The sequence below is a fragment of the Pseudorca crassidens genome, chromosome 3 (assembly GCF_039906515.1).
Source record: "Pseudorca crassidens isolate mPseCra1 chromosome 3, mPseCra1.hap1, whole genome shotgun sequence".
Taxonomy (NCBI): domain Eukaryota; kingdom Metazoa; phylum Chordata; class Mammalia; order Artiodactyla; family Delphinidae; genus Pseudorca; species Pseudorca crassidens.
In genome coordinates this window covers 130,260,125-130,286,984 of record NC_090298.1, presented here as the reverse complement: position 1 = coordinate 130,286,984, position 26,860 = coordinate 130,260,125, and the positions used below count along the sequence as shown (strand labels likewise).

Sequence of the window (26,860 nt, the reverse complement as noted above, 5' to 3'; positions counted from 1 at the left end):
TTGATGAGAGCAGAGAGGGGACCCAGAAAGTTCACAGAGCCAGGAGTCCTGGGCATGAGGCTAACTCCCGAGGGACATTAGGGTTTTGCAATCCAAGATCCCCTAAAGTGCCTTGGGGCAGGGGTCTGTGCTTCCCTACTATGTAAAGTCTAAAATGCATCATATATGTATGTTTTTTTTTTCCTTTCTTTTTCTTTGGATAGGAGCTACTGAACAAAACATAATCTTCTCTTCGTAACTCGGAATCCTTCTGTCACTATTGCTTTGGGCTAATGGAATGCAGAGGGCTGTTTCCCCCTAAATACCCTAGACTGCTGGGATCCTGAGTTTTTCTAACTGCTTTTACTACTCTTCATCTCCCCCACACAGCCAATATTCTACTTCCTTCTGTGGTAGAGGTTGCATGATGCAATGGAGGGGTCAGACTGACATGGGTTCAAATTCTGGCTCATTATAAGGCCCTAGGTAAGCTATTTAACTTTTCTGAGCCTCAGTTACCCCATCTGAAAACTAGGGATGATAACAGCTTCTCTGCAAGTTTGTGTGAGGATTACAACCGTGCACATAAGTATTCTAGCCCAGTGTCCAGCACCTAGTAGGTGTTTAACAAATAAAAGCTACCATTGCTGCAGGTATGTCATCCTGACCACTTTTCCATGTTCAGCTTTGGAAATATTACTGGATAGAAACATGAATAGTATGCATTTGAAGATGACATTAGCAACCACAAAGAAAACATCCTTATCATTGAAAATGTCAGGGCCTCCTTGGACTGTTTAAACTGGCTCAGTCAAGTTCAGCTTCCCCTAGCTGAGCTGTGGCCTCTCCCGTTGCGGAGCACAGGCTCCGGACCATGGCTCACGGGCCCAGCCACTCTGCAGCACGTGGGATCTTCCTGGACCGGGGCACGAACCCATGTCCTCTGCATCGGCAGGCGGACTCCCAACCACTGTGCCACCAGGGAAGCCCAGTCCTCATTCTTTGGGCGGCGCTGAGCTTCATCAGGTGATGTCACTCCAGGCGGTTGCTTGTTGACATGGCTGGGTCTGACCCCTGCTCCTTGGACTGCACTGCTCCTTGGGGCTCGGCCACTCTTGCACACCCCGTCTCCTGAGCACGTTGCTCAGAGGGGTCTGGCTGGGCACAGGTGTCCTCCCTCTGCTCACTTAGCAGAGTCTAACCTTGCTGATGGCCATGAGCCCTCAGGAAGTCTCATTAGCTGCCCCAGCTTAATTAAGCTCATTACATTTGCTAAGCCTCACTGGCTTCTCCAAGACAGCAGAGCTCATTACGCTTGGCTCCTTCATCAGAACTCAGGGGCTCCAAGGCTTCCTCGTGGACCCTAAGATTTCAGCAGTGGAAGGACTGCCTTCCACCCCTGTCTAGGTATGAACTCCTCTGAAATTCCCAGCTCCTGGAGGGCAGAGTCCATTTCCAGATTCCCCCAGGTACCTGGCTCATGGCAGACACTCAAACATCTTCTTGACCACATTCTGTTGTTTGGTTTGATTTTTAATGATAGCAGATTTGGTGACTCCAAAGTACAAACTCCTCACTCCGGCATGTGGGGCTTTCTGCTCTGGACTGGACTTCGCCTCACCCTTGTCTCCTGTCAAACCTTCCATTTCCCTCGAGGGCCCGCTTAGGAGCCTCTTCTTCCAGGAAGCTCCCTTGATTTTCAGAAAGCCCTTTCCTTCCTGACCATTTCCCCCTTACTCTGAATAATATGGATACAGATATAGTATGGCTATACATGGAGTTGGTAGATAGATATTTTGATATACCTACAGATACACCCATAGTCACAAATTCAGGAATGTGTGTGTATATACACATATACATATATAAATACACACACACACATATATATACACACATACAGTGTGTACAGTCGTCCCTCTGTATCCACAGGGGAATTGTTCCAGGATCCCTACAGATACCAAAATCCATGGATGCTCAGGTCCCTTATATAAAATGGCATGGTGCAGTTGGCCCTTTGTATCCTCGATTTGGAACTTGTGGATATGGAGGGCCAAGGGTATACATATGATATATAAATATGCATATCCACATGCATATATATATTCATACAATAAGCATATGTATATATACATATCTGGTATTTCTAAACTGATAGGAACATCCTTCTATGTCATTAAATATTTTACAATTTTGACATAAGTATAATACTTTTAAAACCAGTCACCTATTATTTGACATATTTGACAGTTCTTCACTGGTCTAAACAATGCTCCCATGAGACGCTAGCTTATCCAGTTAGTAGGCAGCAGGACACAGTGGACTCGGGTCAGATAGACCTGTGTCTGATTCGTCCCCACCCACCACTCTCTGGTGACCTTGGAAAAACCATTTCACCCTTCTAAACTTCTGTTTCCTTATCTATCAAATAGAGAGAATAATAGTACTTCTAGTAAGGTGCTTATTGTTGGACCTGTCACATAGTAAGTGCTCAGTGAAAAAACTGCACCAGTCTGGGAGGCAGAAGAGGAGGCTTGCTTTCTCCACTGACCAGTGACTTTGTACATTCCTGTTTTGTACTGTGTGACAAAAACCCACGGAGGTAACAGGTGATAGCCCTTTATAACAGTTAAGTGCTGCCTTAATTTAAGACTATTATCGTTGTTGTTACTTCTCTTACTGTTTTCTACAGGTTTTAGAAATATGTAACGAACTATGCGAGTGGAGAGTAAATGCTTTGAGAGCACTTTTAAAAAACTGCTTTGCTATTTTACAGTCTTGGTGAAGATGATTCATGCTCATTATAAACAATTTAGACAACACCAAGAAAGCACAAAGAAGAAAGGAGCATTCCAGATCCCACCAACCAGGACAGACCATGGTCCGACCATGGGCTTCTTTTCCTTGCTACCCCTGTGGTGCCCAGGGCGAACCGGGGCAGGCTTCTGCTCTTTAATTCTGTTGACCTCAACCAGATTGACTCGTTAACAGAGGCATGCTCCAGTTCCGTCCCTCTCTGCCAACCTCTGACAGTTTCATTAACCCCATTAAATCATGCAGGTGCCTTTACACCTCCTGGGCTTGTTAATCTCTGTTCAGCTCTGGTAAGTTAAAACCTGGCTGGAAAGTTGGATATACCTTGTTAACCTCCATTAAACATTATTAAACTTCCTAACTAGAGTCTTAGTGACTTCGAGGAATCCCTCATTGAAGTTTAGTGAATCCAGTTGATCAGGGCAAGGGGAACTGTTGCGGCTGCACTGCTTCAAACCGCGGTGCTCCTGAGTTCTTTGACGGTGGAGTTGACAGGTGTCCCTAGGGTTGGACGACCGTTGGACTCGCTCCCAGGAGTGCCTCCAGCTCCCACTGGTACTTGGGCAGTTCCTCAACCTCTCCGAGCGTGCATTTGCACCGCCATAGACCGGAGTTAATAACAGCTCCTGCTTGATATGACGATGGATCAATGTATGTAAAACTAGTGACAGGTTGTCTGGCGCGCACACTGCACTTGATGGCTGTTCCTATATCGGGATGTGGAAGATCCTTACAAACTAAAAAACTGTTAAGTAAATGGAAGATTCAATTCCACACATTTGTGTTTCCTCCTATATGCCAGGCACTGTGGTGGGAACTGTGGATTATTTTCATTCTGCTTTTTTTTTTTCCAGATGGAAGATCATCTATTCCAATGATTCATCTTAAAAGTGTCTTTGTGGCTGTGCATGTCACTGTATTTGCTCAGGCTCTGACCTTTCTGAGCTGCTTGAGATTGAACGTAGCTCCTTTCCCTTACTGGGCCTGAGGCGGTTGGACTCAGTGCCATCTAAACCTAGATGTGCAAATTCCCCAGGAGAATTTTCCCTGGGCTGCCCTTGTGGAGATTCTCATTAAGTAGGTCTTACTGGGGATTTCTAACCAGTATTCCTGATCAGGATGAAGCTGCTGGATTGGGAAACCTCTGGACCAGTTTAGTACTTCTCAACTGTAATGAGCTTAAGTCTTATTTGGGGAAATTTTAAAAATTCATATTCCTGGAATTCAGCCCCTGAGCTTTGCATACTGAGAATCTGGGATGGGGCCCAGGAATTGGCATTGTAACAGGGTTCGTAGGGGATTCTGATGGGGGTGGGAGGTGGCAAGTGGCACCTTTCAAAGAGGCTGGACCTCAGCTGACCTGATATTCAATATTCTCAAGGTCTATTTTGAAAAAAGGATGTCTGGTTCCTAGTGGAACTTCTGTCCTAATGGTACAGTAAGATATGGGTTCCTCCTTCCATCACAATCAATATCTGTGGATCCTCAAAGGAGGCTGACCCCAGCAGGGGCCGGCCAGTTTGGGGGAAGCTTGGCAACGAACCACCTCTCCTAGGTTCGGTGTGTGAGGGGTTCGAGGCAGCCCTCAGCAGTTACATATGAAAAACAGGGAGGGCAGCAGACAGAAGAGTGAAAGGAACTACTTATGCTATACCTCAGATCAAGAGGCAACATGGTATGAAGACTAGACCTTCCTTTGCTTTCTAGAGGAAGATGACTCAGACATCCTTGGGCAACAAACCGTCGCTGACTCTGTGGGCTCCCAGTGACAGTCAGGACTCCCCACTCTCCTCGCCCCCCAAAATGCCTCCTGAAAAGTCAACCTCCACATCATTTACATGGGAGCAGACTGGGAGAGGGGGAGGGTACTGAGGGGAAGAACCGTACTTTGTAAATTTCTGTTTAAAATTTCAGAGCTAGCATGCAGTACTACTAGTCAACTAATATGAACAGCAATATTTACTGCATTTTCCCCCTTTCATGCTGCTGAGGACAGAGATGTGGAAAAGTGACACCAGTGACAGATCTGAAATGAAAGACCTGTGTGTCTGAGGCTTGGCTGGCCAAGGGGCTTCATCCCAGAGGCCTCCGGGGCCTCCACCAATCAGCTGAGTCAGATAGCCCAGCATGAGCAGGCAACTTGCTGGGGCCTCTGACTTAGTGGCCGGCTGGCGGGCGAGGCAGGGCAGAGATTCTGCAGGTCTAACAAGCGTTCAGATGATGGACCAACTTTAAATACCAAGGCTCTACTGTAGGTGAAGAAATGCCGGCTCATACATTGCTAAATGTAAGTTTTTGAGATAGTTAAACGTTGAGATATTTATGTAAAGGTCTGTATTTCCAGTTCCTCTTGAGAACTTGTGAGAACTGGCCACACAGGGCTGGCATTCCCACGCGGCAACAACAGGCTGGAGCTCAGCGGTGGCTGTCCTTAGAAGGGACCTGGATTTTCCAGTTTACAGCTCCCCCACCCCCCGGCCCCCAACAGGCATTTTAATTTGCAACCGTCCATCCAGTTTACTTAGAACTTTTATAGGTGGATAACTGAAGACCAGAGTGAAGCTCTGGGGCCAGGGTACCTGCTGTGCTACGCAGCACTCAGGCTCGAATCGGGACGTCCAACCACAGCCAATCTCTTTGCACAGGAGTGAGTGGGAGGGCAGGGTCACACTTCTGTGAGCTGAACTCACATGATGCGCACTGGGAGTGGAAGGGCGAGTGGAGGACAGATCGCTGTCCCCAGTCACTGTCCTACACAGCCAGGGGCCGAATGTGCAAGTGAAAGCATCTGAGCTCCATGTGGACATTCAAAGGGTACAACAGAGTGTGTCTCTTGTTTCTCATTCAGATCGTTTATTAAGAGCGAAAGTCGGGCCATCCCATCTGTGTGATACTGCAACATGAAAAGTCACATACATACTAAGGAGACCCCACAGAATTGAGAGCCTTTCAACAGTACAGAGCCATAGATTACAAAATTAAAATACAAATGATCCCCCCAGTTTGGCAGGAAACATGTACAATATGAGGAAGCCTGGAATGGAAGGGCACTTGCTTTTCGATAAGGCAGTCACAAAATGGAAAAAAAACCCAAACCAACCCGCACCCCCAAAACACTCTGACGGGAATAACAGGTAATAGACATGTGAAAACAGGGATCCTGTACAAGCCTCTGTCATTGGCAAAGATGTGTTCATTAAGTGAAAGCCACCGAAGGGTTTGCGTTTGAAGGTGCAAGCTAGATGAAATGACTGATTGTAGACATTCCTACTCTAAGAAAAGGTCCCACCTTGCCCCCGGCTGGATTCCACCTCAAAAAATGGGATCACTTTACCCTTCCTAACCATAAACTTGAAAACAGTCTGTAATAAAGTGAAAGGAATACAAAGGCATCCCTAAAGCACCATGCTTCCCAGGGCATGATCTTGAGCTCACCTGTCCTTCAGTTCAACTGCCTCTCTCGCTAACAGGGATGGGGGCTGCAAACGGCAGGGCCACAGAGCTGTGTCTGTTCATGTCAGGGTCACCTGAGTGACCCACCTGAAAGGCAAGTGTATTTAGTGAGAATTTAGAGTCTAGGACACCACCACATTTCCCGCCAGGACTTTGGAACCTTGGTCTTAAATTACAGGCTCCTTCTGTTCTCCCCTCCCATTCATTTTGCAAAACTCAACTGACTGCCTTCCCAGTCCTGTCTCACAACCTTGAGTTCTACAGGTTGGTTCCCTGAGAGCCAGGCTGGCCTTGGGAACCTCTGCTCAAGGGCTAGGTCTCAAGGTTCTGAGGGCAGCTCACTGCAGACTGGGTTACAGCTATGCTGCAAGTTGGAAAGTGAACGAGCGCCAGAAGCGTCAGGAGGACAGAAGGCTAGTCCAGATGATGCCACAGCACTCGGGCAAGTCTTTGCAAATCTCAGTTTCCCCATCTCTAAAAATCAAGGACTGGGCAACGGCGACCTCAAAGGACTTTCCAGCCTGAAAATACGGCACTTCTCTGGCACTGAGACATGTGGTTCTCCCAAGTTTCTAAGCTTTGTTTTCTCCATAAAAACAATGTGTGACGTACTTGCAGGAATCTTAAGGTACAAGCCCTCAGGGGCCCTATAACCTTTCAACTTCAGACAGAGCAATGATCATATTTTAAAATCTTCTAGCTACAACTTTTCCTAAGTGATATGAGCATCAGTTTTTGTGAGGCAAGCACAAAACTAAGGCCTCCTCTGTCTTAAGGTATTTTTTTTAGCAGCCTGATAGCACTCCCTCCTACCCTGACCTCCTCCATCAGCTTTAGCAAGATCAAGGGAGTAAAATGATGTTATACTTCGTCCCAGCAGGATGACATTGGGGTTACCTCAACATCTCCAATAAGGAACTAATACTAGGGGGGAAGGACAGCCAGGACACCAGAGTGTCTATATGCTAGCTGCTCCTTCCCCAGAGACAAACACTATGCCCTGGGACAGTGCAGCAATTAGGTCCTTGGCCAACTAACTTGGCCCCCATTAGGCAGAGACTAAGATGGAAATTCCAGAGAACATAGAAAAGCCAGAGGTTTACAAAGATAGAACAGCCTTCCCCAGGAGGTAGTGAGTTCTCTGTCCTCAGAGGTGTTTAAGCCCAGACTGCTCAAACCTTGGTGGGACGGTTGTAGGCAGAATGCCAGCACCTATGGGGAGACTGGACTGGATGACTTAAAGGTCCTTTCCCAACTTCTGGATCTTGTCATGGTAATGACTGAGAGCCTTCGGATGATTTCTGTGCAGCAACAACTCTGGGATCCATGGTCGGGCCTCTGAGTAACTTCCCTCTCCTACTTTCTCCTTTCTACCAGGCAGGTGCCCTCCAGGATATTAACAAAAAAGTCCCCACAAAATAAACAGCTGAAATGCCAAGGTTAGATGCAACATTCCAGCTGCAAACAATTATTAATATCTGCTCTCTGGAAGACTAGATGTGACTATTTAGCTATGACAGGAACGTCTAACAACTTGGCGGCTGTATCACATAAATGAAATTCCTCTTCCTTTTACACCAGCGGTCTTGAATCCTTTGGTTGCAATCTTTCAAGGGATTCAGCTATGATTGTTTTCACATGATGTTGCCAACCTAAGGGTTTGTTCGTTGAAATAAGAAGTTTGTCCGTTTGTTTTTTAAAAACCTTAAAATGAAGCAACACAAATGGCAAGATGTTGACAATTCCATGTGACACCCTTCAGGGCCTATGAAAGAATCACAGCAGGCTGGAAACTGAGGCAGGAGCTGTGCTGTTTAAGACAGTGCCAGTTCTGGATTGCACATTCCAGTTTTGCCCAGGAGCACCAAGAGGAGAGAAGGCAATGTTGCAACATTACAGGTGGAGAGACACACGAGTCCTTGACAGGTGGTATAAAAAACAGGCAGCCACGATGAGGGCTGCTTTCCCCAAGCCCCACTGCTCCCCAAAGCCAGATCCGGTTGCTTTGGAGGGTCGGCCACCTCTGACAGGCAGAAGTCTCCTGCCCCAGATCAAGCCATGGGAGACTGCAGAAGAGGCTAAGGCAAGTGGCTTAGTGGTCTGATGAAAGAATAGATTTCTGCACACAAGGAAAATATAAGTTCAGAGAGCTCTGTCTTCTCTCTCACCTGACATGCTTTCAACAGTTAAGACACCCATAACCTCCACTTTCCAAAGGACCTCTCCTTAGAGGAAAGACGGCTTGGGACTCGAGTATGCACAGCATCTGGCTGAGAGGGGAAAGTTTCCCCAGGCTTCACGTGGGAATGAAAGCACTCTTACAGACACACTTGAACAGACGGAGCCTAACACCACAGCTTCTTGTATAGAAGCGTACTGCTGTCTCTCAACTGGGAACACAGATCTGCTATTGAAGAAACAGTGACAAGACCTACACATCCACAATTCTGGTTCAAACATCAGAAAGACACACTTTTTTTCTCAATAAGATGTGGACATTTCCAGAGAGCAGGTTACCAACGCCTTAACCCCACCTGTCCCCAAACTCCAGCCTGATGAGAAAACACTCCCCTTGACAAAGGGGGTTTGGTGTTTGACACCTTCAAAGCCTTTCTAACTCAGCTTCTCAGGAAAAACACCGACATAAGCCACATACTTTAGAGCCTTCCTGATGCTCACACATCAACAGCCTTCAGCTGTGAGTAGCGAGACACTCTAAATACCTATTGAACCTGCACAACTAAAAACACGCAGAGAGCACCCTCACGTGCCCAGGTGTATGAAAATAAGATCCCTTCATAGTCTAGAGTATGCTATATGTACATTCATTTATACATATTTTAAAAGGCTGCAATCTGCTAGACATGCATCGTGAACACTGGTGAAACCTTGGCTACAGCGAACACACATCGTTTTATTTAGTGAGAGTGGTGGCCCTGTCCCCGTCCACGGAATGCATGCTCCACGGAACTGAGACCTTTGGCCACTCCACCACCATGCTTGGGGGCCAGGGGGTGGGGTTGTTCTGACTTCTCTGCGTGGATGCTCAGATTAAGCCGTCAGTGAGTCACTAAAATGCTCCGCCAGGCCAGGCTGTCCACTGCTGCTTTTATTTTATTTTATTTATTTATTTTTTGCCGTACGCGGGCCTCTCACTGTTGTGGCCTCTCCCGTTGCGGAGCACCCGCTCCGGACGCGCAGGCTCAGCGGCCACGGCTCACGGGCCCAGGCGCTCCGCGGCATGTGGGATCTTCCCGGACCAGGGCACGAACCCACGTCCCCTGCATCGGCAGGCGGACTCTCAACCACTGCGCCACCAGGGAAACCCTGCTTTTATTTTTTAAGGCTTAAGAAAGAACTCAGAATGAAAACTGAGTAAGAAAGTGATACCTTTGACCACAATATATGTCAAGATGGTCAGAAATTAGAATTCAAGTCCTTTCTTCTCTTTCCTTCCCACTCCCTGTCCACACCCTCTGCCCCCCAACACACTGACTAGAAAATTTTGCAAAAGCATACTTTTGGATATAAAGCTTTGTTTTCAAAGGATACTTTGGCTCTGATATAATTAGATAGAGGAATCTGAGTTTTTGAACATAAAAAAAATCAGGTAATTGTTAATACTTAAAAAACTTTAGCAATCGTCCCCCCTAAAGGAGAGGCAAATTGCTCACAAAAATGAACATCGGATGGCACTGACCTGTGTTGCTCAAACCCATGATTTGCTGCTGACCTCCAAGGAGGTCAAAGCTGGTCAGACTTTCTATCCCAGAGCTGGACTTTGGAGCAGGAACCACATGGTCCGTGGCAGCTTTCTTGTGGTTGTGAATTAAGGATTAGTACTTCTGAGGACATGAGCCCCACGCCACTAAATATCTTCATTTGTCAAAGCATTTCTGGCACAGGAGAATGGCTGAAGTCACAATACATAACTTGACCATGAAGCATGAAGGGGTGAACAAAGAGCCGTGGCTCCTGGGAGGGGCTCTGCCTCAGTGTTTTTGGAACCTCCACAGATACAGCCTGGCACGTGAGATTGCCCTGAAGTTCTCGTCTGACCTGAAATATCCTGTTGGTGCGTCAGGATTTCCTCACACTCCGGAAGTTAAGTGGTGAGCAACAGAAACGGCAGAGGCCTCAATACCTGGAGGTGGGAAGCACAAGGCTGGCACTGTTAGTGACAGCTGGATTAACCAGCAAATCCTGACTGAGTGCCTACTGTGTGCAAAGCACAAAGCTGGCGAGGGACCAGTGTCAAATGGATTTGCTGATAAGCGACAAAGCCTGCAACAAAGAGGGGCGCCTATGTCCCCAGCAGACGGGTCTGCTCATGTACCTCCCCGCCAAGCCATACCTCGCTGCTGGTCCAGGGCTACACCTCACATGTGGCAGCATGGAATTACAAGATGACTACCAAAATATCTGTCATCCCACATTTCCAGTAGAACTGACTTAATGCTTTGCTGAATGTGGCAATACATTGTTTTTCTTTCATTCTTTTTCCGATCTTGTTTTTTCTTTTTTTAGTCCAGTAGTTGCCTTAAAGTCTGTGTATAAACATGCTGAATCATGAGAATATAATCCTCCTGACCGAAAAGATTTACAGTATTCATCATTCAAACTTTTTTATTTACAATAAAATTTAACAGTCTTTACGGGCTTAAATGTAGCAGATATCACCTGTGCATTAAGCATTATACTTCATTTCTTGAAGATGTGCTTCATCATCACTCAAGCTGCTTGCCGCCCTCTGATTTCTGGTCCAGTCTACTCTTGTTACTCTTCACCATGTAGATGAAGTAAGCGAGCGTCTCCTTTTCATTCACGGGTATGTTCCTGAAGTGTCGGCTGACAGTCTACATGGGGAGGAAAACCAGAGTCCATTAAACCACGTGAACCACGAGGGCCACAAATTCTAAGCTGTGCGAAAGAGGGAACAGCAAGTTGCTCCCAGAGCTATGGAAGGGGTTATGATTACTGCAGAACTTCCTGCAGCGCTACAGGATGCAGAATGCCCTTTCTTCCCAGGTTTAGGTGATTTGGTTTCCAGGCTTCCAAAAGCAACACTTTATTCCACAACACTCCTAAGGTGCAGTTCTGTTTCAGTGGCAGCCAACTGTCCATCATGGCGTAGTCTCAAGGTCATCCTCATGGAGCAAGAGACTGGGACTGCAAGGGTTGACCAGCTGCTACCATAAGCTCTCAGGCCCAGGAACTGGGCAGAAAAGTGTCCTTTTAAAATTGTGTCAAATAAATACCCAATTGAACAGATGTAAGTGTCTCACCCAAAAAACCACCTAAATAGTACATAACTGTCTCTTGAAAGACACGAGATTTGAAGAAAAATTCATCATTTACTATGTATTCCTGATACTTTATTTCCAAGCCCTGAGAATGCAGGTCTCCTCTTGCCCCATCTCATCCCACCCCTCCCACCAGGGGTGGACACTGGCTAGGGTAATGTTATCTTGAAGTAGGAAAGGCTTGTGTGCTTCTGTGGTTTATCTGGACGCTGGTGAAGGAGAGGTTTAAGGAAAAATGATGGATCGGCAAGAAAGCTCTAAAGGGAAGACCAAAAACCAACAGGGATGTGACCCCATAAGGAAATCTCTGGATGGACCGAGGGCACTGGTTCAGATAAAAAGGGAGTCAGAGAACGAAAACTACAGAGTGGTTGTCTCTGAATAGTAGGATGGCATTTTTCATCATTTCCCAAGTTTTCTACAATAGACAGAAAAACACATTTAGAAAAGAAGGATGAGAGGGTACCCACGCAAATGCCAACAGGACGGAAGTATCAAGGCAGGGCTGTCAGTATATTAAAATAATGGCCAGTGGAGCACCCGCATCCCCATCCCACGCCCGGAACTGTGTTAGGGACTCAGGGCAGGAGAAAACGTTCTTAGGCTCCGTTCATTGTAATAAATACTTCCATTACCAACATGAGAGTAGAAGAATTCAAGGAAAACAACCAAAGAAAGAAAAATAGCTCCTACAGAACATGAGTAAAGGTTTGGGGATGATTAATCAGACACACCTCATGTGCAGAATGGAACATATCTAGAAAGAATCTTGCAAAACAAGATTCAAACAAATGAACAAACAAAAGAACACTCAGAACTTAGAATCAGGACTCTTGAGATTCCAAGCTACCAACTTGCTGTATGGTTTTAAGCAAGTCCTTTCCTTTCTCTGTGCCCTGGTTTCTTTTATGGAAATCAGGCCTTTCTAGGTCTAAAGCTGGGGGATTCTAAATTGTGCAAAAGAGGAAAGAGGAAGTTGCTTCCAGAGGTATGGAAGGGATTACGTATAGACACACATGGAGAATCAAGGTCACCATCAGAAGCACAACGCTGGCTCTCCCTCTTTAGAGCGCAATTTTGTCTACCTACTTCTGCTAACTGGGCCTTATTGAAGCCTGGTCTGGTCTGCAATTTGTAGTGCCGTTTATAACGTCGGAGAGTGTTCACCTGCAGCTGGAACAGATCAACCTAGAGAGAAGAGGAGAAACACATTATCCATCACCTGACCAGCCACGACTCACTGAGAGCCCACTGTGTGCCTAGCACTACGTTAGATAGGGGTGGGGATGGAGAGACTACAAAGAAGTCTTAGAAATGGTCCACCAAGGACTAATAACTGGCTGGAAGGACAGAAACAACAGTGGAAGCAGAGTTCTGGCGGGGGAGGGGTGGTCCCAGAAGGCTGATGGAGGTTGTGAAGCTTCTGCTAAGGAGAGGCAGGGTTTAGAGAGACAGTGAGGAAAAGAACTAGAGTAGGGAATGAGAGAGAAGGCCATGGGCTCGGAAAGCCATGAGAGGACATACAGGCTAGGGGTCAGAGGCTCTCGTGATGGGTTTAAAAGGTGAGACTGGGTGGTAGCGTGTCTTGACAAGCAGAAGGAGAGAACCTAGATGGGAGGGCGCTGTTCTAGGAAGATGGATCTGTGGTGGTTTGTGGGAAGCCTGACTGGGGGTGGAGGGACAGCAGAGGGAGATGCTGCAGCAATGGTCCAGAAATGAGATGGTGAAGTTGAGCTCTGCAGGGGTGCTGATGCTAGAGGGCATAGCAGGCATGGAGAGCAAAGGTAAAAGCAGACAGACATCCTGGAGGAAGACAGGCCAGAGCTCGGCACAGAGTAGATAGAGGGGCATGACGGAGGATAGTGGGAAGTACTGGTATTCTCAAATAGTTCTCCCCTAGGCTCAGCCTTCGGGTATTAGGATCCTTAACAGCCTTCCAGAGAAAGCTCAAAGCTACTGTAGCAAATGTACAAATCAGCAGGTTAGGGTCAGGGTCTCTGCAGATGACTGGGTAACAGAGGGGAAAGGACCCTCCCTTTTTTTTCTAACAAAGGAAGAGAGGAAAGCTGCACAGTCATGAAATATTGAAGGCCCAGAAAGTTGGGCTGCCTTTACCTGCCTCTAAAAGAGATGTTCTTGCTTCAGGCAGGTGGAGAGCACTTAAAAACAAAATGAATGATCAATATGAGGGACCAAAGTCCTTCTTTCTTTTCAAACATTCCTCAAACCTTTTTTTTTTTTTTTGTGAAAAGCATTTAGAAAGTAAATACATCCATTTTTTCATAAAATAATAATAAAAATGCTAAAAGCATTAGAAAGATACTGTAAACCAATGCTAGAAAAGGGGACACAGGAAGGGGCAGAGGGAAAGGGCCATATTTTCAAAGGTTTCCTCCACATCTGCAGACAAAGGCCTGCCTACTCTTTCTATTCCTACACAGTCATTTTCACTCTGAGTGCTAACAGGCGGTTGCCTTATGAAATATTCATGCATCAAATATCCAGTGTACATTATAAACGGTTCTTCTTTTGCTGAGTCTTAAGTGAAAACAATTTAGATAGAAAGAAAATTCGATATTCCTCCCTGTAGCCTTGCTTAATAGACACTGGCACCTTGAAGGAAAGGCAGGCTTCTGGTTTGAGAAGCCTAGGGCTCATCATCTAGTGCGACGGTTCTCAGCAGGGGATGATCCTGCCCCCCAGAGGACACCTGCAATGTCTGGAGACACTAGGTGTGCATGGCACCTAGTGGGTAGAAGCCAGGGTTGCTGCTGAACATGCTACGACGCACAGGACAGCCCCACCACAAAGAAGTATCTGCCCCAAATGTCAACAGTGCCAGGTTGAGAAACCCTGGGCCAGTGTAACTGACCTTGGAATAGATCTTTGGGAACAAGCCTGGACCAGGAATCAGAGAGTGACAGAAAATCAGAGCTGGTGTGACCTGACAACTTACACCTTCATTTTGTAGACCAGAAAACAGAGGGGAAATGACTTCCCCCAATCCATATACACTCAGTCTCTAACTTTAAGGCCAAAAACAAAGTTTTTAAAAACTTGACATTGTGCTTGTATTTAGGTATTTCGCAGGGTTTTTTTGAAGAAAGTCAGCACAGCCTACTGGAAAGGGCACTGGACTGGGGCTCCCAAACTGTGTGTGTGACTCTGAGTGTCTGTAAAATTGTGGGGCAGTCAGACCAGTTGATTTCTAAGCTTTCAGCTCTCAGATTCCATATTACTATGATTCTATTAGTCACTTTTCAAATACACCACAGCAACAAAGAGGAGACTAAAATTACTTCTTAGGCCAGGCCAGAGGTAAGGATCAGGTTAGAATCCATTCTCCCAGCTTTCTTAAGGTAAAGTTTTGGACCTTTACCTCAGGAATGTCAGTGTCATGCTCAGGAGAATCTCCACCATCGTCACTTGTCTTCCTCTTCCTTTTATTTCGTACACTCTGGATGAAATTTTTGTGGAAATCGCAAATATACAGGTGTCTTACCTGTTGGGAAGCAAATTAAAGTCAGAGTTGCCAATTCCATGGAAACAGCAACAGGTATCTGTCAAATTATGGGGTTTTTCTCCCTTGCGAGGCATTGGAGACACCAAGGAAGAACAAGATGCAAGCCATCATTTCCACCAGTTTCCTACTGAATTGCACAATGAGAACCCCTCAAAGAGAACGCTAATATCGCACCGGGCAGTGCGTTATAAACCAAGTCCCCCCTGAATGATAAATACAACAAATGGTATGGATACAGCAAAGGGCAAGGCCCTGCGGCTGAGCGAGCTAGAGTGGAGGTCCCTGACCAGAAGGGAGGATTTGCAGGTAGTCAGGAAGCATTCCAGATGGGAAAGGCCACGACTTAAGTTTCAAATGAGGCCGATGGAAGGCGTGAGTGAAGAGGCCCTGAGGAGACCATGTCACTTAGATGCAGGCGGCTGCCTGTGCAGGAGCATCAGGAGAAATCTGGGGGTCAGGGGCATGAGAACAGCTTAGACTTTCCTTCAAACAAGACAGGGTCGCCCAAGGTTTTTGAAGCAGGGAGAGACGTGACATTTTCAGACCTGTAGGAGTTAGGAACTTATACCTTGCTGGAATGCACTGCCCCGGGAGCAGGAAAGCAGGAAAGAAGGCACTGTGGTAATGGTAGATGGGACAGCCTATTTTTACATTGACAACAGTTACTATTGTACGATGACAACCCTCTGAAAAACTATTTCTGTGTATCTATTTATAATTCTTGCATCACCACACATCTAATCCACAAAGAGAAGTGGAAAGAGGTGCAGAAATTCTCACAAGGTGGAACCACATAAAAGAAGCTGGGGGACTTCCCTGGTGGCGCAGTGGTTAAGAATCCGCCTGCCAATACAGGAGACACGGGTTTGATCCCTGGTCTGGGAAGATCCCACATGCCACGGAGCAACTAAGCCCGTGTGCCACAACTACTGAGCCTGCGCTCTACAGTCCACGAGCCACAACTACTGAGCCTATGTGCCGCAACTACTGAGCCTATGTGCCGCAACTACTGAGCCCACATGCTCTAGGGCCCCCGTGCCGCAACTACTGAGCCTGCGTGCTGCAACAACTGAAGCCCGTGCACCTAAAGCCTGTGCTCCGCAACAAGAGAAGCCACCATAATGAGAAGTCCATGCACGGCAACAGAGTAGTCCCTGCTCACCGCAACTAGAGAAAGCCCGCGCGCAGCAACGAAGACCCAACGCAGCCCAAAATATATAAATACATAAATAAGAAACTTTAAAAAAAAAAGAAGCTGGATACAACTGCTGCTTTTCTAATGCAGGCTGGAGGCTTATTATAATAGTAAGTGAAGGCGGCAACAGCAGCTAAGATGTGAAGAACGTGTTCTTATTAAGAATATAACTAGCAGCGTTGAATGGAGGATGACTGTAAATGACTTGGGGTTGGTGACACTGAACCAGATGTTGCGCAAATGTTCTTGAGAGACTTCTGAATGAGTTTATTCCTCAAATGCTTAAAGATAAAAGTAAGCTGATAGGAAACCAGCGTAATTAATTCAGGCCTTTTCACGGAGAAAACAATGAAAACTGTTTTTTATTCAGATGAATTAGCACTTTCATGTGGTTGGATTAGTGAGTCATGAGTAGTTTTAAGTTTACATTGTGAGGGTGTCTTGCAGACAGCAGGTAATCAATAAATGCTGCTGCATCAACACAGCCACCCCCTCGCATCTAAAAGCAGCTTAGGCCAGTAAAAGCCACATTTACATATGGCAACAGATTGGAATAGCTTTGCCAGATTCAACTCTGTCACAGGACCTGCGGACACAGCACGTGTCACTGTCCCAAAGAAGCTCACCTAGCTGATGTATAGACTACCGGATGTGCTTTTATGAGGAAAGCAAGCACACTCACAGCATACCCTACATACCTCACAGGAAGCTGGCCCTCATGTTAGCTAGTCTCACATGTAAGGTCTGAGAGACTAAGCTGTTCCTCAAATTCACAGAGCGACAGACTTGGAAAAAGAACAGGCAGAGACGTGATTCCTAAAGCTGTGGCTGGGAGATTTCAAGTCAGGACACTAGAATAATGGAATCCTAGATGGAAGACAACTCAGCAGTCACCAGTGTAAGCCCCCTGGCTCCCATCTCATTTTCCATTGGGATAACCTGAAGCCACCTAGAGTGGAGAAATGACCCGGCCAAGGTCATCCAGACCTTCTAACCCCTGGCACACGTCCTTTCCTCCTGCAATGTTTTCCTTACTCTATTCTCCACTTCTACTTTTCTCCAGAAAAAAGCAGATATATGTCAATTGGAGGGATGTTTGAAAGCATGTTATATCTTAATAAATCACAGAACACTGCCAATGTTTACATGAAAGGAGTTAAACTGCATGAGTAGGATTTAAGGTGCTATTATTTAAAAAGGTTCTCTGCTAGACCCCTTTACAAGATAAATAGTCATTATTCCTCCTTAACTGTTTTCAAGTACATATTGGTTTTCAGAAATTTCAGAGCCCAGTGGCCTTTAGGGAACTGGGGGTGGAGAAAGGAGGGTGGTAGAAAAGGCTCTAGTGTTTTTTTTCCTTTTTCACTTTCTGCAACAGCTAAAAATTCTTGTAACACAGCAGTTACTTAAAACTGAATTCCTGCCCAAGCCTGTGAGAATGAAATAGAATCCCTTTCAGAAGAAATGACTCCACAACACCACCTTCAAACAAACTGTGAGTGATTCTGCCTTGAAATCCTACTCCTTCAGAAGCATTACCTTTTGGGAACTCTAGTACCAGGCTCAGGCTGCCTCTCTTCTAGACAGCGTGTGTCAAATGGTCAACATAGCCCAACACAGGTTTTCCAGTGGGGTCACTGGGAAAATGGAGCCTCAGTTGCAGCAGCACAATTGTTCAGATGGTGGGTTTAAAAGAACTGGGAATTTCTTTTTTTTTTAGTACTATAAAATATTATTATAAGCTGCTCAAGTAAAGGCTCCCAACAACCTAAACAGAAGGTGGGCAGTGTTTCCATGAGGATGAATTCATTACTGTCTTAGAATTAAACATTTCATTTCCATACATGTCCTAATCCAGGCCACGACAGTGTCTAGCCAACAGTGTTTGCTTAAATAATTCCTTTTATTCATTTATTCATTCATTGATAGAGATGTGTACTAAGAAAGCCATCAACTCACCCTCAACCACTTCAAAGTAGCATCTTTCCATTCAAGAGTTGCAAATATAATTGTTAACTTAAAAAAAATGGGGGTGAGAGTGAAGAGCGTAGAAGGAAGGGCAGGGAAGAATTTTTTTTACTTATTAAACACTTAATCAAGGCTTATGCATGGGGCTTGGAAGTAAATCAGACAACGGATTCAAGAAATTAACCAGCCTCTTAGGTGCTGTGTGACTTTGGCACTGTCACTTCCTATCTCTGGGCCTCATTTTCAGTTGTAAAATCAGAAATGGAGAAGTGGGTGCCCTTTCAGTTTAACAAGCAATCTCTGATTTCCCCTCAAAGTGGAGAAATTTTGGTCCTAAAAGAGAATGGATGTTAACCACCTAATCTCCTAGCTGGTCTACCTGAATATTAAATACCCCTCTAACTTCCAATTCCTAATCACCAGGCAGCCACTTAAGGCTTGCAGCAACAGATGTCAAAACAAACAGTTCTTAACTGGTTGACAATACGCCCATCTTTAGAATAGTTAACTAGAAGTGGTGAAATCACACAGGAAAAGTTTTCTATTCAAATTTAAATTACCCACCTCCAACCTCCTGGGTATTTGTAAAGAAGTTAACCCTATAAAAATGGATTTTCTTCCTTTCCGTCACTTCGACTGCCAGAGCCACCTCCCGAGACCAGATCTTGGTCTTATTTCTGCCACATCCTTGAAAATCCCAGGTCCCCACAGCTGCCTGCTGAGCAGCGAGCTCGGTGACCCTCTGCAGAAGCTGAGGCCGCCCCAGACAGGGACGTAACTGCCACCTTTCTTTTTCTGAAGGAATAACACGGATCCGAGAAGGAGGGAGAAGTTGGAGAAGAGCTGGGTCCCTTCATCACCTCCTCCCTAATACCTGCTCCTCCATGGGCGAACCAAATGAACCCACCTCTTCCTGCTCCCATGTCTGCACCAATAAAATGAGCTAAAAACTGGTATCAAATCTTCCCAGGCAGAAAGGGTCCTCGGAGCCCCCGCCGCTAACCTCCCGGATTTGGGCAGAGTCCTAGTTAGAGCCCACCAGCGCCGAGCGGCCTTTGCAAGCCCAACTCCTCAGTTTGCAGATAAAGGGCGGCGAGGCCCAGGGCGGGGAGGGCCCCCGAGTCCCGCCCGCAGCCCGGGGCAGCGGCCCGAGAGCTGCCCGGTGCGGGGGCCCAGCCGGGGGCGGGGGCGGACTCACGCTCTTGTCGATGTCCAGCTTGAGTTTCTTCTGCGAGATGCTCTTCTGCACCCTCTTGCTGAAGGAGGCGTTGCCCGCGGGCCGGACGCAGCGCTCGCCGTCCTCGATGAGGCAGCAGCTCTGGCCGTAGCCCGGGGCGGCGGCGGGGGCGGCGGGGGGCCCTTCCCGGCTGTCCTCCTCTGTGCTAAAGCCGTTCATCTCCCCGCCCCGGGCCGGCCCCTCTGGGGGAGGGTCCCCCGTAGGCCACTCCGCGGCCGCGCTCCCCGCGGGGCAGGTTGCCGAGGCCCCCGCACTCGAGGGTCCCAGAGTTCGTCTGCAGCCGAGGCGCTGCCCTGCCCCGCGACCGGGAGGCCCGGCTCCGCTCCGCCGCGCTCCCGCTCCTTCGGTCTCCGGCCCCGCGTCTCCGCCAAGCCCCTTCCTCCCCGCTCGCGGCCCCGGGGTCGGCTCCTGCGGCTCGCAGGGCCCCGCCGGGAGTCACCCGGAGGCGCCTTCTGCCGGGGGCCCTTAACCGTTACCCTTCGGCGGGGACGTCCGAGAGGGCGTCCCAGGAAGCAGCCGCTCCCCGAGGACTCCAGGCCCGGGTTGGCAGGGGGTTCCGAGGGCCCCCGCAGGCTCCCGCCTTATTTCGGCTGCCGGGCAAACTCGCCGCCGGGCAGCTCCCCCGGGGTGGCGCGGCCTCCCCGCGCGGGGCCCGGCCTCGAACCCGTGGCGTCCGGGCCCCGGGGCGCGTCCGGCCCGCCCCACCCCTGCAGCCGCTCGGCTGCGCCCCGAGTCCCGCGGCAGCCCCTGGGCCGCCCGGCCGCCGCCCGCCCAACGCTCCGCACCACAACAGTTCGCTCCCCCGCCCTCCGCGGGACAGCGGAAGTCCCGCCTCCGCACGTCCATTGGCCGCGTTCGCACTCTGGGCGGGGCCGCCGCCGCCGCTGGCGCGTCCCATTGGGCGCCGTCGCCGCCAGTCCCCGGCGCCTGGCTACTTCCTGGACTCTGCTGGGATGGGTTCAAAGTAGAGAAAGTGGAAGAGGGAAGAGTTCCCCGGGTGAGGGAGGAGAACCGGGCCGCAGACTCTCCGGTCCCGGGAATGGATGGTTAGCAGGGTCCCGGCTGGACGGAGGGCCCGACTCCGGGTACGGAGGATCACTTTCGGGGGACAGAAGTGCAGACGTGGGCGGGGACGCAGAGGGAGAGATACGCGGAGGGGCATGTGAGGGAGGACCTACAGGGGATAGAGAAACTGTCATGAGAGGTTCAGACAGGGTGAAACGGAAGGACCACGGCCAGAGGACCCGCAGACCTGCGGGTTAGAAATCGGATAGAAAGACAGTCGTGGCGGGAAAGACAGAGGGACGATCGGGACAGATAACGTGGCAAGACGTGCAGAAGAGGTGATGGGGGTCTGATGGCAGGTCTTGCAAGGTGGTCAGGAGCTTAGGGTGGCGGAGACCCCCCACTGTGGAGACTGGGACTGGCTTGGTCGGCGCGGAAAGAAAAGGAGAGAGGAAAGGGGACCCAAGGGGCTTGGGTGACCCTTCCGCTGGGAAGAATCGGAAGTCGGGATTAGGTCTGGAGGGTGGACTAGGTGAACCGCAGGGAAGAGGAGGCGCTGCGCAGGAGATGTAGAAAAGGCTGGGCCAATCTCGGCGTGGAGAAGGGCTTGTCGTACTTTGGGCCCTCCCTGGAGCTCTGTAAACTGTAGCTTCTAATGCTTTAAGCCTCCGGATTTACCCGCGAGGTGACCGCGCCCTGCGGAGGCCCAGAGCTTGGGGTTCGGCGCCCAGGACGTCAAACACACACTCAGTGCTGTAGGGAAATCCTCTAATTCGGCACGCCTAGTCAGGCCACCTCTCCACTGGGTAGCCTGGGGACAAATGAGGGCCAAAGGCCCGAAGGGACTAGCCCAGGGTCATGCAGTCTTTTAGGGCTGGGCAGCATTTTCTCAGGGGGAGGGGCGTGGAGGGGACTGGGAGCGTTAGCTAAGCACGTGTACCTATTTTGGTACTACTAGGTGGCATTGAAGAGGCTTCTGGTTTGTTTCTTGTTGAAAACGGGAAGCTACCAGTGTTCATGTTTAGAAGCAGATGTCCTATGATCTTCAGTTTTCCTCAGTGGCCTTAGACGTATTTGTACCCACTAGCCTAGTAATTTCACATGTGGGGCAGCCATTTCAGGAAATCGGCCTACCGGAGAATATTTTATACGCAACAGTGTTCATTATGCGATTATTTATAATAGGAAAAATTTTAAAAGAACCAAAAGTTTCACAAGGGAAGATCAACAACCTAACATCTAACATGGTTAGATGTTAACATGGTTGATCTAACATGGTTAGATCAACAACCTAACATCTTCAGAATGAGATATTTTGCAGTCATTTGCATTCATAACATCAATGTAAACGTTTTCTATATAAAATAATTCACCACTGACTCTTCAACAAAGAGTTGATGAGTTGGAGAAGTGCTTTATTTACGTTAAGTTTAAGATACAGGATATAACATTGCATATGGGATATGATGTGTGTACATCTATGTTTTTAAAAAAAGAAAAACAACTATTTGTGCCTAAGAAATACACCAAAGTACCAACAGTAATTATGATGGATATTTTCCTCCCTTTATTCTACCTTTGCATTTTCCCCAGTAAATATTTCTTGCCTTTACAGTAGGAAAACAGAGAATAAAAAATTAATGGAAAAAAGGCAAGCTGAGTAGGATTCTTCCCTCAGAGTTCATATATTCAAAAATAAATTATTGAGCATATAATGTATACTCACTTCAGGCTTGGCCATACGAGGAAGATGAAATATAATCCTTGCTTTAAAAGAGGATATCTTCTAGCAGGGGATCTCAGACATCAACACAGAAAACAGCTGGGTATCTGTACAAGGCAGTGTGTGATGTTGCTTTCAAACTTGATTAGTATGGATAAGAGCTCCTACATTTCCCACATATATTTGTTTCAAAATAGCATTTGCATCCAGCACCAGGCTACTGCAGTACACACAGTTTCTTCAGCACCAGCTTCCCCTGGCACTACCCTTCTGGTGGGGGAGGGGCAGGGGGGTCCTTTCTCCTGGGTCCTCTCTCTCAGCCCCAGGAGTATTGTCTGCTCCTTCCATCTGCTCTTCCTGTATTCTTCAGAGTTCTCTTTACTTCTTACTGGGCAATGCCTCATTACTACAGTCCCCTGTTACAATTAATAAATCTTTATATTAACCTTTCCCTGTTCAAATTACTGTGCGGTTTCTCTCCTAATTACCCCCAGCCTCTATGTATTTTCTTGGGGGCGGGGCACATGCTTTTAACCATCCTTTACATACAATTTCGTAGTCTTTCTTCAAGGAAAGCTTTCTCATAAGCTTTCCCCATGTTGTTATATAGGTTAGTTCCAAATAGTAATATTTGGAAAAAATTCTGATCCCCTTGCTGGGGGAGTAAATCTGTAACTCCAGAGGGGAGATATAAATAAATATTCAGATATTGAAGGAATGAACACAGGAGAGAAGTTTCTGTGATCTTGTTCTGCTTTGTGTAGGATTTAAGATTCTTGAAATGGCCCAGAGAATCTGACTTGTTACATTTGTAACTTTAGGTAATGAATCTACAACATATGGTTAAGTGCTTAGAAAGATCTGGCTTTTTAGATTTGTAAGTCTGCCCTTATTGGACATTTAAAGTGTTTGAGAAAATCAGGCATATTAATTTTGTAACTGTAGTCTGAAATGTCTAAGGAAATTTGATTAATTAAGGCTGTAAGTCTGTTAAATGTTTGAGGACTGAAGCTACTAAATTTAAGAATTAATTTAATAGTAATCAGAACAAGTGAAAGTGATTGTCCTTATCTTCATACAAAAAATTACTAGACTTATAATGGAATAACAAGATTTGTAAGTTGAATTTAAAGCCTTTAGGAGAAGCTACGTTTTTAAATGGGCAACTTGAGTCAGTAACTATAACATTCTTTTCCATACCCAAACCTACCCCCAGATATTTAAAATTGCAGGTTGATAACCCCCAGCTTTATAATTCTAGCTGAGACCTCTCCTCTGAACTCCAGATAACAACATTCAGCTCTTTGCTTGGAATGCTCCAGAGGCATCACAGACCACGATGTTCAAGTTAACCTTCTCTGACACCCAAATTCATAAATTGCAACCTGCATCACCTGTGACTCTCCCTCCCTCTCACCCCACTCCAAGCCAACCCATCAGCAAGGCACTTTCTTCTACTTCCAATAGATATTTAGAATCTGTCCTCTTTGCTTCATTTTCTGCAGCCAGCCGCCTAGCCCAGCCCACCATCATCTTTTGCCTGAAGTGTTTCACTGGCCTCTGAGCAGGTCACTAAGTCACTTGTTCTCTAGGGAGCATCTACACAAACCAGACCATGCCACACCCTCCTTAAGGCCCCTCACCAGCTTCCCAGTGCATTCTAACACTGCCCCCTGCCATCTCTTTGCCCTACTCCCCGTGCCTCAACTCTAATTATTCTTCTGTAAGTTCCTCAAAAAGGCCAAGCTCCTTCCTACCTCAAGGTCTCTGCACTGGCAGTTCCCTCTGACTGGAATGCTGTTCCACCTGCTCCTTTATGGCTGGCTCCATCCCTCAAGTCTTAATTTAAATGTCATCTCCCCAGAGAGATTAAGAGCAGTTGGTTTCCCGAGCCCATCTGTTCTCTGTTCAGTGTCTTATTCGCATTCATCACAATATGCAATTAATCTCCTTTATTATTATTCTTTTTGTTGTATGACTGTCTGTCCCATTACAATATAAGCTCCATGAAGGCAGGGACCATGTCTGTATTATTTGCTGCTGTAGCTCGAGTGCATACAACACTAATTCTCCAATTCTGGCGGCTACCAGAGTAGGGACTCAGTCAACGTTTTTTCAATAAATTAAATATATTCAACGATACCAAGATATTAAGTGAAAAAAGAAAAGATACAGAGCAGTATGTAGAGTATAAGTTCCATTTGTATTTCAAGAAAATTTTATACACCCATTCATGCACATATGTATATGAAGGATACACAAACTAGTGATTGTGGTTGCCTCTATGGTGGAGACTGCAGGTCAAGGAAGGAAAGGCAGAAAGAATTTGAAGCTAATAATGCATTTTCCTATTTGAATATTTTACCATGTGACTATATTTCTTTTATAATAACGGTAAGAAAAATACTGTCTTTTGGTATTGTTAGTAGGCGATACAGAATACCAAAAAAGTAGGAAGAATCTCAAAATAAAGGACAGTCATCTAAATGGAATAAATTTAGCCTTATTTTCCTTATTCCACTGAGAACCTGTGAAAGATTCCTCTGGCTCTGGCCCTTGTCTGCAGCCTGGCACTTGACAGGTATCGCGGCTCTTGGCATCATGGATAAGAGCAAGGGCTCCTTACTCTGAAGCACTTGGTTTGAATCCCACCTCTGCCAATTTATTTGCTGTAGAACCATTGACAACTTAAACTATAAGAGCCTGAGTTTTCTTCATCTATAAAATGAGATAATAGTACTTCTCTTATAGGGCTTCTGTGAAAATCAAATGTGATAAATGTAAAGCACTTAGCACAATGTCTTGCATATAGTAAGTGCTCAATAAGCGGTAGTTATTATTTCATATGTCACATGATGACACCTCTAAGCTTCCCATTGAGTTCAGGTTTCTGCATGTGAGGGAGAGACATCAAAGGACAAGACGGCAAGGTGGCACTGCTTATCTGCCAACTGTTCAGTTTCTGCATGGGTGGTCTCCACATCCATCTGCCTAGCAATGATTGGGAAAGTACTTGATTATTTTATTGCATCTTAATCTCATAAAATTGTGTGAATGGCAAAGTGACAGTGCCAACAGTAGCGATGTGACACGTGCATATAAAGCAAGTGAGAATGGGAGAAAATGTCTGCAAATCATATATCTGATAAGGGACTTGTATACAGAATATATAAAGAACTCTTACAAGTCAATAATAAAAAGACAAGCCAATTAAAAAGTGGACAAAGGGTTTGAATAGGTATTTCTCCAAAGAGCGTATACAAATGGTCAATAAGCACATGAAAAGATGCTCAACATCACTAATCATTAGGGAAATGTAAATGAAAACCACAATGAGATATTACTTTACACAAACTAGGATGGCTACAGTCAATAAGACAGACAACAGCAAGTGTTGGTGAAGGTCTGAAGAAATTGAAACCTGCATCTATTGCTAGGAGGGATGCAAAATGGTGACACCACTTTGGAAAAACAGTTTAGCAGCTACTCAAAATGTTAAACATAGAATTACCAGATGACCTAGCAATTCCACTTTTAGGTATCTACCCAAGAGAAATGAAAGGGTACATCTACACAAAAACCTGTACATGAATGTTCATAGCATTATTCACAATAGCCAAAAACATGGAAAGAACCCAACTATCTATCAACTGTTGAATGGATAAACAAAATTCTATCGAGAATATGGAATATTATTCATCTACAAAAAGAAATCAAGTACTGATACATGCTACAGTATGGATAAACCTTGAAAACATTATGCTAAGTGAAAGCCAAACACAAAAGGTCATATATTTCATGATTCTATTTATGTGAAATGTCCAGAAAAGGTAAATCCATAGAGACAGTAAGATTAGCAGTTGCCAACGGCTGAGGGTCTTGGGCTCAGGGGGCCGGGGTGGGGAGTGAGCGCTAATGGGTACAGGGCTTCTTTCTAGGGGGACAGAAGTGTTCTGGAATTAGGAAGTGGTGATGGCTGCACAGCCTTGTGAACATACTAAGAACATTGTATTATACACTTTAAATGGGTGAATTACAGCTCAATAAGGCTGTTTAAAAAAGGAAGTATGTGTATCATTAACTCTTTATAATTGATATAGAGATAGAAATAATTAGATTTCATGTGGAATCAAAAAATGGTACAAATGAACTTGTTTACGAAACAGAGTCACAGACATATAAAACAAACTTGGACGGTTACTAGGAGGGAAGTGGGGGGAGGGATGAATTGGGAGATTGGGATTGACATATACACACTACTGTGTATAAAATAGATAACTAATAAGAACCTACTGTATAGCGCAGGGAACTCTACTCAATACTCTGTAATGACCTCTGTGGGAAAAAGAATCTAAAAAAGAGTGGATATATGTGTAATTATATATGTATATATGTGATTTTTGTATATATGTATAATTGATTCACTTTGCTGTACAGCAGAAGCTAACAACATTGTAAATCAACTCGACTCCAATAAAAATTTTTAAAAGATAACATTTTACTGACTTAAAACTGGAAAAAAAGAGAAATAACTAGATTTATTGAAAGGAATGAATCTTTAGCCTCCACTGGATGTTCTTAAGCCTGCTTTTTGATTTGTGAAGGAAAACAATCAAATTGAAGTTGTATTAGTCAAGACTGGATATATATCATCAAAGAT

At 46.2% G+C, this 26,860-nt stretch overlaps 1 protein-coding gene across 2 annotated transcripts; it reads right to left on the bottom strand.

Moving 5' to 3' along the window:
* Positions 1-10,854: 10,854 nt before the first annotated feature.
* SAP30L (SAP30 like) lies at positions 10,855-20,265 on the bottom strand. Of its 2 annotated transcripts, XM_067732359.1 has the most exons (4): positions 19,434-20,256; positions 14,929-15,051; positions 12,639-12,737; positions 10,855-11,102 (listed from the first exon to the last, which is right to left on the bottom strand). In XM_067732359.1, exons 1-4 carry the CDS (start codon positions 19,629-19,631, stop codon positions 10,974-10,976), a joined length of 549 nt encoding a protein of 182 aa, XP_067588460.1. In that variant the 5' UTR covers positions 19,632-20,256; the 3' UTR covers positions 10,855-10,973. The 2 variants fall into 2 exon arrangements, with proteins under 2 accessions (XP_067588460.1, XP_067588462.1); XM_067732361.1 differs by lacking the exon at positions 12,639-12,737 and having other exon boundaries at positions 19,434-20,265.
* Positions 20,266-26,860: the final 6,595 nt, after the last annotated feature.

What these genes read in the sequence shown, in the direction of transcription:
- SAP30L (XM_067732359.1), bottom strand. Translation starts at nt 19,631, where the DNA reads ATGAACGGCTTTAGCACAGAGGAGGACAGCCGGGAAGGGCCCCCCGCC. An exon ending in ATGACACTGACATTCCTGAG is followed by an intron (nt 12,738 to 14,928) that starts GTAAAGGTCCAA and finishes TCTTCTCTCTAG; the next exon opens with GTTGATCTGTTCCAGCTGCA. An exon ending in ATAAGGCCCAGTTAGCAGAA is followed by an intron (nt 11,103 to 12,638) that starts GTAGGTAGACAA and finishes CTCCCCATGTAG; the next exon opens with ACTGTCAGCCGACACTTCAG.